At 36.2% G+C, this 20,115-nt stretch overlaps 1 protein-coding gene and 1 non-coding gene across 3 annotated transcripts in view; one reads left to right on the top strand and one right to left on the bottom strand.

The window, feature by feature from the left end:
• The window catches only part of LOC105281519 (protein phosphatase PHLPP-like protein), a 51,332-nt gene that overhangs the window by 17,374 nt on the left and 13,843 nt on the right, over window positions 1-20,115 (top strand). The window contains exons 1-10 of one of the 2 annotated variants that reach the window (XM_020032334.2): window positions 5,894-7,830; window positions 8,129-8,286; window positions 9,489-9,635; window positions 15,441-15,588; window positions 17,520-17,645; window positions 17,901-18,054; window positions 18,180-18,240; window positions 18,362-18,616; window positions 18,786-18,995; window positions 19,840-20,002. In XM_020032334.2, coding sequence (XP_019887893.2) covers window positions 7,708-7,830; window positions 8,129-8,286; window positions 9,489-9,635; window positions 15,441-15,588; window positions 17,520-17,645; window positions 17,901-18,054; window positions 18,180-18,240; window positions 18,362-18,616; window positions 18,786-18,995; window positions 19,840-20,002 — 1,545 coding nt within the window. In that variant the 5' untranslated portion in view covers window positions 5,894-7,707. Of the gene's footprint in view, window positions 1-5,893; window positions 7,831-8,128; window positions 8,287-9,488; window positions 9,636-15,440; window positions 15,589-17,519; window positions 17,646-17,900; window positions 18,055-18,179; window positions 18,241-18,361; window positions 18,617-18,785; window positions 18,996-19,839; window positions 20,003-20,115 lie in introns of those variants that run through there. The other variant, XM_011342788.3, reaches the window with a different exon arrangement.
• On the bottom strand, window positions 17,040-17,159 carry LOC113562868. The gene has a single exon (XR_003407219.1). It is a non-coding gene; the product is annotated as a U5 spliceosomal RNA (small nuclear RNA).

The following is a 20,115-nucleotide window of genomic DNA, read 5'->3' as shown; positions in this document are numbered from 1 at the left end:
AGTGACGTGCTGGCAGCAGTCGTGAATAATGCTCTGCATCCGGCGAGCAGACGGAAACTGCTAGGCCAGTGTTCCTCGAAAGTTCCTTTTCGTATAGGACCCACTCGGGACCACGATCACGATCACGAGTTGAAAAATCCTCGCGAACGCGTCCGCGGATATCGGTGTCTTGGACATTTTACATGTCTTCCTCGAGTGAATGAATAACACTTCACGTGCTCAACTCCGAAATTACCAGCGGAAATTTAAGTGGAATTAAGCCCGCTAAGAAGTAACGCTCGTTACAGACGCTGTGAGGATGTTCTACATTTTCATCAGGCTCAAAAGGGAAGGAGAGAGAGAGAAAAGAAGAGAAAGAGAAAAAGAGAGAATACATAGCAAATTTTCAGTCTACTTTCCCTCTTTGAGAGGTCTTTTAATTTAAACACGTGATATAATCATGGAAATGCTTTATATTGGCGGGGGAAGAAAGGGAGGGATTTAATTCGGTGAGATGGATTATACAAGTGTGATTTTTTCCGAAAATTTTTAACTTCATGAAAACTGAATTATTGAATGTTTGTTCGAAGAAATTAATTTCAGCTTTGTTAAAAAAAAATGAAAAACAAAGTACGCAACTCTTGGGAATTAATTTGTAGAATTAACTTTAATAGAATTATGTATTTTTTATCGACGCGATCTAAGAGCGACTCGAGTAGCGATCATGAAGATGAGCTCATTTAATCGTGTCGTCGGCTAATTAATGAAAAGTTCGAAATGTCGAAAAAGCAACAAGGTGCGCAAGTTTAAATGTCGTAGTCACATCTCTCCCTCGACACGATTCCGTGGAATTAATCGGAACGCGTTGTGGTCAGAATTTTTAACCGTCCGTGCAAACCGCCGATATGCGGTTGTCGATAATCGATTAAGCGCGATTTGTCCGGGTCCGCGTGCAAACGTAGACGTGCGTATTATTAAACAAACCGAAAGCCATCTATCCCGATCTATCGATACGTGTATTAATTCCGTTGAACCGTAAAAAAAGCGCTCTCATCAAAATTTTGTGAGCTTTTCGTAGAAATTACGAAACATTTCTCGCAATATTGGTCGTACAATGATTAGAATTCGTATTTCACACGTGTGGATTTAATAAATTATTAAGTCCGTCATGTACTGTGCGGCATCGCGTCGCGTAATAACGTATCAATAATTATTCGTATAAGTAAATCATTAGGTTAATATATGTTTTATCATTAAAAAAAAAATGTTAATACGAAACTTTTGTTTTGTGTCGAGAGATTATTATAAATTTGTTCAGCGCATTATATATATTTTCATATATAAATTCACGGGTTTTCATATATAGATTTCACGGGTCGCTCACAATTAACAAAACATCTCGTTCCGTAACGTGGATCGCCGCCGTTAAATAAATCGCCGTCGTAATCCTGATCATCATTATCGATTACGAGGATTAGCGCGTCGTGTAATTATCGCGTGTAATAATCAACTTAATTATCAATCCGCCGTAATCGGCCTCTTTTTGTGTCTCTAATTCGCCACTTGTACACTCCTACACAATTGCCGCGATTGTTTTCGCCGAACGTTTAAGGAAACTCATTTAACGGTTTACATAATTCGCACGATGAATTTAGCTCGCACATGCCAAACGGTATACTGTATTAAGCGAATTTATGCTTCGTCCGATGTAATAACAGTACTTGCTAATTACATCTCTCATAATAATTCTCGCCAAATTCGCACTTCACAGTTTATCATCCTCCCACCCCTTGTTGTCCACATAATTACTTATCAGAATTATTTATCTTTGTTAACCGTCGCAAAATGTTGCGTTGATTGACGTCGCAGATTGATCGTTCTTGTGAAAAACAATATCGCAAAAGATACATATTGGGTTACAGTTCGGTTCGATTTTTGCGTCGAATTTTACTTTGTTACATTCATACATAGAAACAAATTATTTATCAACCATCGTTATCTATGATGTAGACATTATCAACATTGTTGCCTATAATACATGTAAATTGATTTGAAAAATTAAAAATCGAATGGAACTTTTTGACCGCTCCAATACATAAAAGTAAGCGAGAAAATATAAATCCTATTATTTACCGCTCTAGAAAACTGATTCAGGATTGAAATGTATCACGGAAAAAAAATCCGTTAATACAGCTGAATTTCGATTGTGACAAACGAAATTTTCTGTTTCCTAGAGACCAAACGAGAACTGGGTTATAGGAACAGAAAAATTCTTCTAAAAGATTTCGGTTGTACCAACCGAAATATTTGATGTTATAACACAGCTATACAGTTATGACACGAGATTCTTGTTCTTGGACGCGTTGAAATTCAGTTGTGATAACCAAAACCAATTGTTTGGGCAACAGAAGTTTTCTAGTGGAACTATCTAGAGAGGATTCTATATATGAATCTTGCAAAATCGTGTAAAAAATGACACAATTATCGAGCAGCAAGGAACTAATTAGCACACTCAATTGTCGTTTATCAAATATGCTGGACGGTCAGTGCGGCAGCGTGATCTGTGTTTGTGTTCGATCTGATCCGATTGTTTATTGTATAAAATACGTTCGTATCTTTTTTTGGTTAAGTGTACTTGTACTTGTGTTAAATAAATAAAATGAAGTGTACTTGTACCCAGATAACCAAGTATGCCCAAGCAACGTATAAAAATAAGATGCTAGCAATCAATGCTGGTTCTTTGCTAGGAATATGAATTAAATATTTGAGTAGCTAGTATGACGTTAACATTTTGTCGTAATCAAATGCTCAGCTAAAAAACAAACATATCAAATAAGCATACTGCTAACAAAAAGTTAGCATATAATGTTTTCAATTTGCTAACAGATATAAATATGTTGCTATCATTATGTCAGCATTAATTGTCAACATCTATTTAATTTTAATGCTAGCATAATGTTTAAAACGTGCAAATGTTTCATTTCCGACATCAAATGCTAGCAAACAATAGCACAATGGACGACATAGATGCGTAGCAAGATGCTAACATCTTTATTAGCAACATGAAAGCAACTTGTGTTTACACTGGTTATCTGGGTAATTGTGTTAAATAAATAAAATGAATAAAGTGTACTGTTATACATATAATCGTGTCATTTTATTTATTTAAAACAAGTACAAGTACACTTAACCAAAAAAAAGATACGAACGTATTTTATACAATAAACAATCGGATCAGATCGAACACAAACACAGATCACGCTGCCGCACTGACCGTCCATATTTGATAAACGACAATTGAGTGTGCTAATTAGTTCCTTGCTGCTCGATAATAATGTTACTCCGCACCTCTTTCAATCGGCGCGTTCTAATCGGTGCGAAAATGGCCGAACAGTCGGCTACAGTAACGGCACATTTGGAACGGAAAATTTCGGTTCCTTGAACCGAGAGCATTTATTGATATAAACAATCTTTCAGTTGATACAGAAAGGCTATATGTTACTGCAACCGAAACTAAAGTAACTGAAAATTTTTGGTTGTTATAACCGATTAGTTTTTTCCGTGTATTGTGTATTATTTCCAAACGTTGACATTAAAGTCGTCGAAAAGTCACACGTCATAGAATAATGTTTATTGTTCTTTATACATTTTAAGATAAAGTGCGATTTTTTGAATACATGATTCTCGCACACGCGCATTAATAGAGAACGGAGCTGCTCCGGCCACCCTCATCATGACTTTCCACCGGATACCTCCGAATTTGATCGCGCGGCAGATTATCGAAACTTGCGCCTGTGACACATCGGTATCGACTAGCCTCGAACTTTTCCGGCATTACCAGGAAAGTTACTTTCCTCGTTAGCCACCATCGACGAGTGCAGACAGCCGAGACACGAAACTTCTCCTTTTGCCGGCCGTTACTACCGCTACCCCGTCCCCGTTCTGCACCTTCTATCTCTCCTCTTCACGCTGAGCTAAGCGCGCCCGTTAGCTGAGAACGTCTCGTTTCGTCTCGTTTCCTTCTCGTTTTCGCGCTATCGCTGGCGTGTGTCAAGCCGATACCAGCGCAACTTTTTCCAGGTTCTTCCTTTCTCGATCCGCTTTTCTTATCCGTCGTCGTCGTTTCTCCCTTCTGCTTCTCAACGAATTCCGCAGCGACCGGAAACCCGAGGACGATCAGCCCCGAGAGTTGCACTGGGAAAATACAACTGATCGAGAAACCGGGTTCTGATGATGGGGAAATTATCGGTGGGAAATTTGCTGGGGTTGAGACATGCAGGGCTGATGGAGAAGTAAAGTTAATTCGGGCCACCCTTCGGGAAGAACCACTTTGGGTCCTGACTGCAAATATCTTAAAATTTGCCTTTCTGATGAAAGAGAACTTTTTCCAAGCTCCCCGAGATAACGGGGTACGAATAGAAACCTAAGACGCAAATTACTTTCCCTCGGATCGCCGATACGGGCGCTCGACCGGAAATTAGCAAGCTACACCATCACGCGACGATCGTGCTCGCTCACGCGACTCGAGACTTTCCCGCGATGACGCGGTGTATCGCTCGCTTTTCCTCGTAATCCCATTTTCTCCTTCATCAGCGACGGCGCTTCCGCTAATGGCGTCCCGTGGAAAAGTCTCTCGATTACTACAGTAACGCGGCTGCTTTATTCCGAGACGAGGAATTCCACTTTGCGGAAGCGTCACGCTATTGTAAGAGGCCGTCAAGTTATAAAAATCGATGATGAGGATCGAAACGAGAGACTAACAAGCTGATGGTTCTCCCTTGGCCGAGAAACACAGAGCCATCAGAAAATCATTATCAAAAAAAACAAGAAACTCAATTTTATTAGATGCATCTCTCGATCATCTCTCGAGGAAATTTCCGATTTTTTTACGGAAAAAGTTTTTGCGTACCTCAGCCACATCTCGAAGGTATTATCCAGCTAAATAGTACTGGTAATCCGAAGGTATCAAGTTGGATGAATACGCCGCGCACGGAAAAATTTCCAGCTCAAGTCCAAAATGATTTGCTGAATAAGAAAAAAAAGCATACATAGCTTTTCATTGCTCATTGTGTTCATTACTATTTTTCGAAGTTATGTTTATCATGAAATCATGACATATGACGTTTCATAAACTTTGATGTCAACTCTTCAGAAACATAAGAAAGCAAGAATTTATTTGAAATTGAAATAATACTAGAGCACTGAAAAAAGACTGATTAACAAAGATACCTGCCTGGTTTGGTCAAACAAACGAATCGTTTTTGAAAAAAGACTAAGACCTTTGCACATACCTACTATTGGATTGACTAGAAAGTCCGTGCCGATTTTTCAGCAAAATTCTTGTTCTCCCTTTCAAAATTCTTAATTCTTAAGGGGTTACATGACTGTAAAGTTATCAAAACTTCGAAAAGGCTGCATTTGAGGCAGAAGCATTCAATGTATGAAGCAGTCATGGCGGATTAGCGGTAAGAGGAAATAATGTTCGATAACACAGAAAAAATGCGTTTTTAAACTTTACACGCAGGTTTTTCAAAACGACACTTTTTAAAACGTATTGATGCGATTGCAATAAAATTTTGCAGATATCTTTGTTATTATATTCTCTAAGCATTAACGGACGATTTTGTAAAACAATTTTTTTGTGGGAGTTATAAACAAATTAGTGAAAGAATTTTTCGCAAAAATTGACATCTTTTTTCAAAACTTTGTTATTCAGTGAATTTTCAAATAATTAAAAAATGGCTCCGTTAATGCTTAGGCATTGAAGTATAATTAATAAAAACATTTTGTTTTTTAGTCTCAGATAATCCAAAATCGAGTTATGAGGTACACCGTTTGACCCTCTGTAAAAAAACACCATCAGCTCAGTGGCCTCTGATGACGTTTATGATCATCCTTTTGTAATCTTTATTTTACAACATGATAAAAGTAAGTGCAAAACCGCAACTTAATCGGATGTTTAGTTTTTTTACAATCCGCATCCGAAAATTACCTGCTTCTTCGAGCCGTCATATAATGAATTAATCCGAATTAATACGAAGTTTTGCGTTTGAATTTTGCTAGAAAAATCCACACGGACTTTCCAGTAACACAAAACTGTATGTTAAGAATTAATCTAAAATTGTACATTTGAATTTACTAAAAACAAAATCGGTACGAGCTTTCTGGCCAATCCAATATGAGAGAAGGGTATCCTCGACCTGACGAATTCCGACCTGAATAACAGTTCGTTTCCGCAATTGCAAATTGGAACTCTGTCACATTGCCAGTCGTTTTTTCGCTAAATTGCGACGAATAAAGTTACCTAAATTCATTTATACATTTTGATCCGGCGCGCGCGACACGTTCTGCTTTCTAGCGATGCCGGTAGCGATTTTTCCTTGCCTTGTATTGTTTTAGGAAGCTGTTCGCGCGCGATCGCGGACGAATCTAACACCGATAAGAAAGTTTTGACTGACGTCTTCATTGTTCGGCTGAAAGTTCGCCGCGGACAATGAGGCTATTCGTAGCCGGCGCAACGAGCAGAACAATACTTGTCGGCACAAATATTGCTCGTGCACCGTCGCTGCTTCACCGCAATTTCTTACAATGAAGTTCAGCGAGGCCGAATGCATTATAGTCTTTTTGGTTATTCAGCGATAGATAGAGCAATTACTCGAGTCTTAAAAAATATGGCATAAACGGGTAAAGGATAAATACAGGAGAGGTAAATGGCGTGTGGCAAATATAAGTGGAAGTGAGAGAACATGCGCTATTCCATGCCATTTGAGCGAATTATTCGCAAATAAACGCTCCAATTAATTCGTTTGATTTAATGGCTAATTTGTTTACGCTTCAATTTGCAAGGATAGTCAAAATCAGTTAAACTCGTTAATCTCAACTAAATTTTAGTTTAATAAATAATCAATAAGCTTCAAATTTATAAAATTTCGACCGAGCGTTTATATCTTATAGATGTAATAGCACGATAAAGAAAGACAGAAAATACGTTTCGTTCTTTTTTTTATGTATTAAACATGCAATTTTACATAATGTATCCTTTTTGTTTCATTTCCTTTTGTACGAAGCGGCACGAATTGCGCATTGCTTTCAGATTTGCGAGTAGTTTGACTTGCACGTGTTTCGTTGATTGGCCGTTTTGTAATTTCGAATGCGCAGCTTACGGCAGAACAAAATCGGAACGCGACGTGACAAAATTGTGACGTTAAAATTCGCTGGAACGTTTATATCTGCACGAGTGCTGGCTCTCCACGCGTTTGATAAATCATCGCGCCATGCGGATATTGTTAAATTACTGATTCGTTATTAATCTTTCCCTGTCTGTGCACTAACGAACTGCTCGATTCGAGCGGTGCTGTTGTGCTGTACTACACGAAGAATCGTAAACGCGAAACGAAACGTCATTCACGTCGAAATCAATGTTAATTAAAGTAATACTGTTTGTAGCTTAAAAGGCCGGCATGAGTTTAAATGACGCGGATTTTGAAAAGCTGGAAACCTGCACAATAGGATCGAAGCACAAAATTAAATATTATAATGCAAGAGACAAAAGTGCAAATTGGAGGGTGAACAAACATTTGAGTGAGCTGTGGCTAATTTGACGCTAAGACGAAATTAAATCATGGCTCGTATCGAGTGATAATCACTGCATAATTATGTGCAAGATAAATCGCAGATTTAGATTAGAATAATTAATTAAATCGCGTGTGTACCCGATGTGGAAGCTGCATGCATCCGCAAGTGTATGCGGCTGCTCGGAAGATGATGCGAGTGGGAGATCTGATCGCCATTATGGAGGAAGGCGATTTTGACAGGGACGACACCATAGACACGGACTCTTTGGAGTTCGAGGTAAACGATCGCGTGTCTTGCGATCTACGAGAATTACGATGACAATTTTGCTTAATCTTCCTTTTCTAGAAACATCTTCGCATTTAATGCAATTATCGTCTCTCAACTTGCGTAAATAAAATAAATACATTAAAATGGAAATTACATAGGTAACGTAAAGTCCATTTTAATACGTGTGCATGTCCTCCGATCAAGTTGATTAGTTCCGTTTAAAATTTTTGATTTTATTGGAAATCAAGAATATATTGTTTTTGATATATTTAATAAATTAAATGAATCCTTTTTTTATTTTTTTCAGGCTACGCAGGTATCGTCATGTCCCAAAAGATTAGACTTGAGCAAAGGAGGCCTGTCAAGGATTCCTGACAGCGCGATTGCTTTCCCAGCGATAGAGGAGCTCATATTAGGATACAACCAGTTTACTAATGTCGACAACAATCTAAAGCTTTTGCACAGGTATGAGAAAATCTTTGTTACATCTTTTTAGTTGTTTTCATGAATGATATTGGATCAGTCAAAAAGTTTGGTTAGATTTTTGTGAAATTTTACTTTATTGCATTTAGTAGAAACAAATTATTCATTAAGCATTGCTCACCATCGTTGTCTGTGATTAGATATTATTATTATGATAGATATTATAAACATTATTATTTCTAGTTTCCGGGTTGAAGCTGCATTTTCTGTCATTTTGGTTTCAAGTTTAGTGAACATTTCAGTTCACTTTTGGTTCATCCGCAATTCGTAGCTTCACCAAGAGTTAAAATTCTAGACAATCCAAGATCACATTTTAAAACTATCAAACAATTATTTTAACTCGTTTTTTAACGATTCACTAGACTCATCAACGATCATTCTTTATCCTTTAACTAGGAATCCATGGTATAATTTAGCCCAAAATACAAAATGGATTCCTGCTCCACAAGTTCTTAATGCAACTTCTAGATTCACTATAACAAATAAACATCAATACAATACATCAGACATTGTTATCCAACCAGTTCTCTAAACCCCAGTATCATTGCATATCTTTAGAATATGTAATAACCTTTACTATAATATATACTTACTTGTAGGATATAAAATACTTTTATATCATAAAATCTTTTCATTTCACATCCACTTTTTGGAAAGCGAAATTACTAAGCTTGAAAATAAAAAAGAAAAACAATTCAGTCTACTTCATTAGGAGACGAGAAGTAATGCTCGCTCACTGATGAAGTGGACTGAAATATTCACCAACCGTCGGAAAATAACAGAAAACGCGGCTTCAACCCGGAAACCAGAACTAATCATATCTTCAAATGATTATCAACATCGTTGCTTGTATTATTATACATGCAGATTAATTTGGAACATTGAAAATCGCACCTTTTGACTCAACATAAGAACCTGTTTGCCTCGCTCATTTCTTATTACTTTCGATCATTGAACAGTAAATACTTATTCCGAGTGCAGAAAACCGCAAAAAAACCAAGTTGAAAAAGTTATTAAAAAACAAGTGCAGGAATTACGTCAATTGTTGCGGGTAACGAGTAATTAGAGTGGATAAATTAAGAAGTGCGCGAGCGCGCGCGCCTGATAACACAACGCTGCGAGGCTACAGCTGGGAACTTTAATTGGTAGTTAATTCGTACGTAACTCTCTATTCCCTTGCGTAGGTTCCCGAAACTTCATGCCGTCCATCTGGAGAGCAACGATCTCCGCAGAATCCCGCGGGAGCTGCTAGAACTGCCGGCGCTGACCTATCTTAATCTCTCGGACAACAAGATCGAGATAATTCCGGCTGACATCCGCCAACTGGTCAAGTACGTTTATATCGTTTCATACTCGCGCGTCTCGTTGATCCCGTTGAATCCGCTCGTTCATCGAGTTTCCCCAAATTCAACGAAACGTTCAAAGAACTGCGAGGCTTTCCGTACATTTGTTTATTCATTTGTTTATTCTTCGCTATCGGAAATGATCGATATTCATTGGACGATCGTTGGACGATTGAAATTATCTCAAGTCTTTATCAGTTACATTGCGTCTTTTTTTCTTTATTCGTGTGCAGACTTTAATAGAGGCCTTTATCAAAGGCGCGTTTTATCTTCAAGTGTGAGAAAACATATTTGTGCCACTCGGCCTCTCGTAGATTTCCGTGTTCTCGAAATTTGAGTTTCTTTGATAACGATCAATAAATATTAGGTCATTAACTAAGTAATCCGGGTCTAGGTGGCGATAAAGCAAACTGAACACATACTTATGGCAGCACAACGTAGCTTGTCGTATATTAACTTTATAGCGAGATAGGCAGTTCTTAAAAAAAACAAAAAATTTTCCGAAACATTGAATTCTATCGCCTAGACGCGATCTGGATTATTTAGTTAATGACCGAATAATGTAATTTTGCTTGATGCGACATGTTTACAAATAATTGACGTTAAGCACTGGTATCTATACTCGAGATCTATTTTGCCGATCGTTGCGGAGATACGCATTAATACAGGCGGCTAAATTTTCCCTCTGCCGCCTGATTTATGTGCGTCAATCTAGGAGCACAATTAATTACCAACACATTAATCACGTGCTATTGTCGATCAGCGCTGATAACAGGCTCGTATGGAAAATCAGCGCACGATGATGATCGAGTAATACCGTGAACTCTTCAGCTTTCCGAAAAATATATGACAAGCATCGATGTGGAGTAAACTAACATGCTATGCGTGTTGAGAAACTTTAAGTAACTTAAAATGACAAGATAAAATTATTTCATTTATTATATTTATTTTTGTAAAATTGTTTCTTCTTACTTACTTGTTACAATTTTAATAATAACAAGTATATAAGTTTTGATATTTTGTAGAAAATATAAAAACTGTTACGTAATTATCGGTTAATTAATGCGTCGGGGTCACCTGATAAATAAGGCTGTTAATTAGCATAATGAAGAAAATAACGAGAAGTAGTTGAGCTGAATGATAATAAAATCCGACTTTAGTTTGCGTCACACTCCAGCTAGCTTGCCTTACATGCTCCGTTTCTTGACCTATTCTTCGAACTACTTCGCACTGTGTGCTCTTTTATGTGATATAATTATTATATAAAATCGTGAAGGGAGAGAAAGAGAGAAAGACAATATCTAACAACTTCCTTCTAATAAACACGATTTTAGCCAACGCAAAAAATCTGATCTCACGATCACTCGAGGAGGATCGTGTACAATCGAAACGGAGATTACGTAAAGTTTCTCGAAAACCGCTTTCCACCAGCCGGAAATGAGGATACCGGTGCTCCGCGGGGGGAGGAACTACGGGGTGTGAACACGACGACGCTGCGCACGCGCGCGCGCGCCACACATGCGTACTCATTTATACACGTGGAAGGTAAAAGTGCTTCTCGCACACAGGTGCATCGATGGTGAACCTAAAGGCGAACTTATAGACTTTGTTCTTGATGACGATCACAAACCAGGAACTTTCCCTTACAAAGTGGACACATGGATGGATGAAACTCCGTTCAATCGTATCCATCGAAAGTGAAATAACCGACACGAGCTAATACAGATCTAGCGTTCCTAATTTGTTAAAAAAATCCATACATGAAATATACATATTATGTTTAATAATTGCCTCACTCGTTATTAAAGCGAGATTTTCTATTAAAATGTTTTTTTTTCGTGATTTGTCCATTGTCATACGGATTTCACTTAATTATGCGGATTGGTATTGGATTGTACCTATGTCTAATTTCATGGTTTCATTGAGTCTATGCGTGCTTCCTGCGATGCAACACTCAATCGCACAAGGCGATGTCACTTTCATTTCTTGGAATGTTAGAGAGTTTTATTAGTTCAAGGAATATTATTAACTCGATTGGCATATCAGCACCATGAAAAATTACCCGAACTCGTGCAAAGCTTCAACGTGATCTTTTTAAAAAGAAAGATGCCTTCACGCGCCGGTGCGCTCAGTGATAGAACGTAATATTTCAGGTGTATGAAAAAGTTTTAGTCGCCATTTACATCTATTTTTTTGCACATTTTTGCTTTATATATGCTATAATATATGCAATACAATTCAGTCATCAAAATATTTGCCCTTAGTTTTTACAATTTTCTGCCATTTCTCCAGTAAATTCCGGATTCCTTTGTGAAAAAAGGTTTTTTTCCGCCACATCCCGAAAGTACTATCTAATTAAAAAATCTGCTCCGATTGGAATAACTGATAATCTGAAGGCGCCAAGCAGGGTGAATACGTTGCGTGCGGAAAAACACTTTCCAGCACAAGTCCAAAATGGTTTGCTTGAATACGAAAAGCATATGTAACTTTTCATTATTCATCGCATTTACTAATGTTTTTCGGAATTATGTATCGTTAAATCGTGACGTAAAATATGACATTTTACAAACTGCGATGCCAACTCTTTAGAAACGTAAAAAAGCGATAATTTATTTAAAGTTTAAATAATAATACTGGAGCGCTGAAAAGAAGACTAAAACTTTTGCGTACACCTAATAAATTATTCTAGAGAAAGATTCGGCATAAATCGCTCTTTTGGTGATCATTCTGAACATCACAGATTTTTTACAAGAAGCTTCAAAATGTAATCATTGATAAATCCACTTGTCGAAGCTCAATACAGTCATGTAGTTCGCTGGCTCTTAACTCGCGTGCAGCGGTTTCCACCTGAATCGTCTCGCGCCACTGCCTCGACGCATAGCTCCTGGTGTTGCCCAACCCCGTTCTACCACAGGAGAGTCGGCACTTTAAGGCAATTCCACACGATTCACTTTCGACGATCATTTCGAGCAAGCCGGTCGAATCGAAAGAAAACCGAAGGCACCTGAATCGAAAATCGCGAACAACGGGAGCCCCCGAGTCGTTCCGGATACACCTTGGCTGACCCAGATGTGAGAACAAAAGACTTCCAGAGACAAAGGATCTCGCGACGAGGATCGCAAAGAATTAAGTCTCTTTTATAGATCTCCGGTGTAACCAGATATCTTTTCACTTGAACACATCGAGCTAATAACGCAGCTAATTTTCTTGTAACTTTTTGCAAAAATGACGAATTACAATGTAACAAAATCATCGATTAAAGCCTACTTAATTACATTGTTATTATTACGATAGAACCAATTTTTGTACCTCAAGAAAAATATTTAAAGAGAAAAATATTTGAGTTCTCGAATGCAGGCAGTTTTCGAGGCGGAAGTGCTTTATATGCAACACGTTGCATTATAAGCACGGTATAATTATGATATTATTTATGCGAATTAAAGTTACATGTAAGAATTTCGCCGAGTGTTTGCCATCGCTGGTGCATGTCCGGATCAAGGCACGACGCATTATCGCTCGGTCCCGCTCTGTACACCGGCAGACAATTTCTGTTCTGTTACATCAGAGTGGTCAGCCAACCCATCCTCGGTCGTACCTCCCTCTTCCTCCCGCAGAAGAATATGGCATCCTCAGGAGGAATAAGTTTGCCTTTCAACCGACCTCTTTAGTCCTCGGAAGAACCGCCGCGAGCGTGCACCTCTGGTGAAAACTATTTGAAAAGTGCGAAAATTACCTTCGGATTTTCCGAATTTGTCAGACGTCTCTTGATTGAAATTGGAATATGTTTTAATTAGTAATCCGGGCAGTCATCTAATGCTTCAAATCCCCGCACGCGATTACATTTGGGGATGGAAAGACATGATGCTATATAAAAGTTAGAAAGTCTTAAATATTTTTAGATGATTGTGCAATATATTTTACGAAATTAGTGAAAGTATTGCATGCGAAAGTTCGCAACTCAGGAAATCTACTTTGTGAAGTAACGATGTCGCGCATAGTAGAGGAACATAATGTCGATCGTGACGAGCCTGGATGTTTCAGGAGCATTAAAGAAGAGATGAAATATCGAGAAATGTAATCTCGAAGAAATCAATCACTAATATGAAGAAATTCCTAATATCGTTGCATTATAAATTTACTATATGCAATACCGTCGCACAATTAATACGACCGAACAACAAAGATAGATCATGTCAAATATTCATGGTAAATATTAATGGTGAAAAACGATGGCAAGATATTTTCTGCACATACAATAAATTACTAACTTAAAGTAACGATAATTGATGAAAATAGCAAGGGCGAGAAAACGGATGTGCAAAAGTGATATCTGCAAAATACGTGTAAAACGAGTTGTTTCGTTCTCGACAACTTTGCGTAATGACAACGATTGTGTGGATGTGTATGTGTGCGTGTGTGTGTGTGTGTGTGTGTGTGTATATATATACTGAGGGAAGTACTGCAGATATTTAAACACCACCTCACTCCTGAATGAGCGTGTGCGCACCGAGTAAAGAGCAAAAAGTGACAAAGCAGGTGAGAAACAACGAGTGCACGCTTTAAAATAGCGACAATAGCTTCGTAAAGTGAACATCGCTAACGATGCTAATGTTACGACGGCATTACAAGATCGTGATATAATTGCATAATAAATGGTGCATAATCGCAATATATTTAACATCCGTAAATCTTTAATCCTGCGCCAATTTTTTTATCAGCGATTATTATTTTCGTGGTAATTATTTCTCGATTTATTCATCAACAATGCATTTATATTTTCTTATAACAAGTACGTAATACGTTTTATAATGAATACTTTATAAACCAAGATGTTTGTTAGAGTTTATGATTTTGTTTTGCATTTTTTTAAAATATTTAAAACATTGAAGAATTTTTTTTATGTACCTTTGCAGTTTAATTCATGAAAAAATTCATGAAAAAAGTGAAAAAATTCTTTAAATATTTAATTGCACATAACGCGCATAGAGATTATATATTGATCTATTTTTGCTAATATCAATTAAAAACGAACTGATTATTAAATAATCTATAGATAAAACAGAATTCTCTCTCTCTCTCTCTCTCTCTCTCTCTCTCTCAGCGAAATGAATATTCTGAATTTTCCAACGGATCGAACGTGATTTAACTTGAATGTGATGAACGTGATAGAATTGTTACTCTGATTATTCTAATGGCAAAAATCGAAAGTCCATCCGATGACACAGTTTACTGCAATGACATTTTCACTATAATTTGAAACTTTCTACTCAAGTGCACATCCTGTGGACGGCTCGTTCATTTAGGTTCACTTGCATGTCCAAAGCATCAAGATACATCGCAGTGGTCGCCAAAAAGTACACTACTATTATAAATAAATAATGATAAAAACTACAATTGAACACGAATTTTGTAAAATATCGATTCTTCTTTTATTTTTTACCGTTTCGATCAAATTAGGAATGGTCGAAAGTTTAAGATAACGGATCAAAGTTTTATTAAAGGTGATTTTACGATTTTATATTATATTCGATTGTCTTAACATTTTTATAGCCTTCTCGGCATAATTTAAATATTTTATAATACGCTAGAAAGATTGAAATATTTTTGACGCGAAGAAAGAAAAGAACAACGAAGGAATTCAAAGATTAATTTATCCGAATATTTAAAAAGGTCTTATTTTATTGAGTTTTTCAATCATTAAATGATAATCAATATTTCCGAAATATTATACGATGTATTTTGTCAAATTATTCACGATATAATCTTATTAACGATATCATCATTATGTTGCAGCTTGAAAGAGTTGATCCTTGACCGTAATGCCATCAAGGACCTACCAGACGAAGTGACACGGCTGAGAAACTTGAGAAATATTTCCCTCGTCGGAAATTTACTCAGCACTGCACCATCCTTCTTCAATATGCGAGCTCTCGCTCTAACGGTACGTTAAATATCTTACGCAGCTAAATGTATAGTCCATAAGAAATTCGCAATATTTGCAACGTTTTTCAATTCACTTTAAGTAATCTATAATCTGTAACAGAATTTGTATTAATAATTTGATGTTCTGTGTAATATAATAAAATAAGACATTTAAAAAATCAGAATACACACTTATTGTTAATAAGAATAGTGTATATATGAAAAGCATATATTAAAATATTCTTATTAAACAGACGTATACATGTCATCAGAAAGACGTGTATAAAATATTTTAGAATTATAAATATTATAGAATTCTGCCTGGATTTATAGATTATTTAAATGAGCTTAATATTGAATAACTTGCCAAAAGCATGACGCAGAGAAACGAGAACGATTCTGATAACGTTAACATTAGGTCTGCGAAAGACTCAGGTACTTTTTTTTATCGATCCACTCTATTCGGCCTTGGCCTTCAGTCGGCAATTCAGTCTAACTATAATCGCACGTGTGTGTCCAATATTCTGTTAGGGACTATACCTAGATATAGATATAGACTATACTATACATAGCTGACACATGGCAAATACGTTTCGCTTATTTGTTCCACTTGATTTTTATATCGCGAAAAAATATTGTAAATTTGAAAACTTTATGTGTATTAACATTGTTATTAACATTGTTATTTTAATTTTCTCGTATATGTATATTGGGTTGACAGGATGCCAATGCCTTAACAAAATTCACACGCAAAACTTTGCATTAAGACATTGAGTGCCACGTGAGAGCCATCGGTGAGGCACGTAGACTTTTCGTTCAGGTCGTATTGATAATTTCATATAAAAAGGAACGTTATCATGAATTCAATAATATCAATGTTCAATAATAACATTAATATCATGTATAATTATCATGTATAATCGTACTATCAATTTGTCGTACTATCGTTAGCTCACGTGGCGTAGTGATATATTTTCAATTCGTCAAGTTCATGTCTTATAAACATTGTATAATGAATGCAATAAAATATAAATCATTGGTGGCCGACGCAACCTAAACGTCACGAGACAGTCATGTGAAATCGGTATGGCACACAACATGTTAAGAATTAATGTTATACAAAGTATTGCGTCTGAAATTTGCTAAAACATCCACACGGACTTCAGTAGCGCAAAATTTGTATTAATTTTTAATGCAGTTTTGTATTTGAATTTTGCTAAGGGGATCGGCTTGGATTTTCCGAGTTAACTCAATATATCTGACGCTTTTGATTGACGATCGCGTAATTGAAACAAAATGACTATGCCAGTGCAAGATATTAATCTCAGTTACCTGATATTATATTAATGTATACACAAGGCAATAATCAAAGTTGCTATCGATTTAAAATTATTTCTGCTTTATAACCATTTCAGTAAGATAGTCAGACGTGCTATTTTGCTAGAAAAATTAAGTTTGTATTGATTTATGACCCAGCTAATGCTGGGTATCAAAAATTGTCTTCTAGACTCATTCAAGTTGTTCCCCTCCACGGAAATCTTTAGTAAAAGGCGAAAGATTTATTCGTACATTGAAGGGAAACCAGAGTGACGAGACACGTTCAGAGCACCCCTTATATCCCCTAAGATACTAAATCTTGCTTACAAGAAACATGTTGAGCCCGTAGACATCTACAGTCCGTCTTTAGAATTAACAGAACTGACCTTATATGATACCCAACCTTACAGCGATATGGGTCCTTATATAGCGTTCGCTTATAGAATCTAAAACTCAATGCCATACCTGCAATCAAAAATATGTTTTGTTATTGTTGAAAATAAAAATAATAAATATCATAAAAATTATAAACAAACGCACCAATTGAAGAATATTTTTAATTTTACAAAAAAGCTTTCTTTTTAAATTTTAAAAAATTTCCAAAACATTATTCATTAGTATCGTGATTCGTAGGAAGTTCTGTCGAAGGCAGATCATGGGAAATCTTACAAAGACGAGAAAACCAATCATATCCATTTACACAAAATCAATCTGAGAAACAATCAGCTAAAGGGAAACATAATCTTGGGAAATTATGGCGTAAGTTCATGCATCTGCTAAATAATTTTTATCATAATTTTCATCTCTTATCAGTTTTTATCTTATTACTAATTGATAAAATATAGATTGTAAATAATAAACTGATAAAAATTATTAGTAACTTTTATCAGTTTATCATCTTTTTTATATTTATTTTTCTTTTATATCAAATTACAAATCTGAAATTTCGGTGGAAAATAAAATCAAGAAATTATAACGAAATAACTTGAATTATTTCTGTCCGCGAAAAAAAAGAATTTGACGCATCTGGACGTCAGCGAAAATAGTATCGAAAAGTTGGACATCAGCGCTCTGCAGGAACTCAGGAGCGTTCGATGTGGACGAAATCACCTAACAGAATTAACTCTCTGCGGTCGAAATCTCGTATCACTCATTGCGGGAAATAATAGTGAGTATAAACGCACTTTCCACAAAAAGAATTGCAAATTATTAAACTTTTTTAGAAATCTTAAGGAAAATGAAATAATTAATCAGATTAGCATAAGTAATTAAAAATATATATAATTTTTGTAGAGCTGAAGAAGTTAACAATCGAACCTGTGCCAATTAATTTAGAACATCTGGACATTTCCTAGTAAGCAAATATAAAATATAAATTTAAAACACACTGAGAGCAGGCGTCTGCTTAAAGCATCGCATTATACATATACATATGTACATTGCAGAAATTATACTGTATTCTGTGAAACTTTCAGCAACAATTTGGACGCACTGCCGGAATGGACGACCGAATTACCAGCATTGCGTGTCCTTTTCGCGTCGCACAACGCTCTAACGGCTCTCCCGGACAAATTATTGTCGCAACCATCAAGACTAGAAGTTCTCCATCTGCCACACAACCGATTACAAGCCCTGCCACCGCCCAGAAGGCCGTTGAATATCGCTCATTTGACGTTGCAAGGCAACATGTTGACCACGCTGCCAACTAGCTTTTTCGCAAACACCGAAAAGTAACACGTCAAATCTCATTTACAAGCTCAAATGTTCCAATGAATAAAGAAAATCAAACATGTGTAAAGATATACACTCGAAATATAATATTTCAATCCAGAAATTCCATTAAAGGATCGTATTTCTAAAGCATTTCTGCATTGTAAATAAACTTTAATTTCTTTCTAGGATGAAAGTTCTGAATCTCTCTAACAATCGCCTCTCTGAACTGCCGTATCGTGAAGAAGCTGGCAAGAGCCACCAAGGATCGCACACTTTGGAGAAATTGTACATCACGGCAAACTGTCTGACCGACACCGCTCTTGACGCTCTGACAAAGTTCACATCTTTGCGAGTTCTTCATATTGCGTATAACACTTTGGACACACTTCCGGAGAGGTAAACTTACCGTAACTCTTTGTAAAAATCGTGAAAAGTAATAATGATCCTGTATCAAGTTAACGCGAACGTAATTACTAATAAATATAAGAGAAAATCAAATTTTATTTATTAACTTAGTAAACTGTCTTTTTATTTTTATTAAGTATATGCAAAAAGTTCAATTTTTTCAGCACTCCGGTATTATATAAATTTTTAATACATTTTCGCTTTTTTATGTTTTTCAACAGTTGACATCGAAATTTGTAAAATATTATATCTCACGATTTAACGAAAAACATAACTTAGAAAAACAATAGTGAATGCTATAAGGCTATAAGCAATGAAAAGCTGTATGTGCTTTTTGTATTCAACGAACCATCTTGTCGGATTGGAAAGTTTTCATCCAACTTGGCATCTTCGGATTACTTATTCGGATCACTTATTCCAATCGATGTAGTATTTTGTACTTGGATAGTATCTTTGAGATGTGGGCATGTGGCTGAGATACGAAAACACTTTTTTCGCAAAGGAATTCAAAATTTACTTGAGAGATGATAGAAAATCGTAAAAACGAAGGCAAATATTATAATGTATAATATTTATGTGTTATAATATATATAATATAAAATATTAATATATAATATAATATTATAATATTTTGTTGACTGAATAATGTATTGCATATATTATGTACCTAAAAAGCGAAAACATGCAAAAAATTATTAAAACTTTTGCATACACATCGTAAATTATTCCTTTCTTTAAAATGCTCAATGTCTAGATTAAAAGCATTAAAAATGTTTTAATATTAAATCATTTATTCGAAATTGTTTAATGCCAAAACTAATGCGTAATCTTGTAGTTGCATAGCTGCGTGGGGCGATTTGGAAGAACTGGTTCTATCCGGAAATCGATTGCAATATCTTCCTGACAACGTAGCCAATTTGCGACACTTACGCGTACTGCGTGTGCATTCTAATCGACTTTTGACGTGCCCTACTTTCAGTAAAACAACGTCCTTGAAGGTAAGAACCCATGTACAACATATAAAATTGTTATTCCTGTTAGAGCAATTTGTGTAAACGGAACGTGGTTAATCACATTTCAAGTTTCATATTATCACGTTCTCCACTTGCGT

This window comes from Ooceraea biroi, chromosome 10 (genome assembly GCF_003672135.1).
Source record: "Ooceraea biroi isolate clonal line C1 chromosome 10, Obir_v5.4, whole genome shotgun sequence".
In the NCBI taxonomy this organism is placed as follows: domain Eukaryota; kingdom Metazoa; phylum Arthropoda; class Insecta; order Hymenoptera; family Formicidae; genus Ooceraea; species Ooceraea biroi.
Note: the sequence above shows the minus strand (reverse complement) of the source record. Positions and strands in the feature narration are given on the sequence as shown.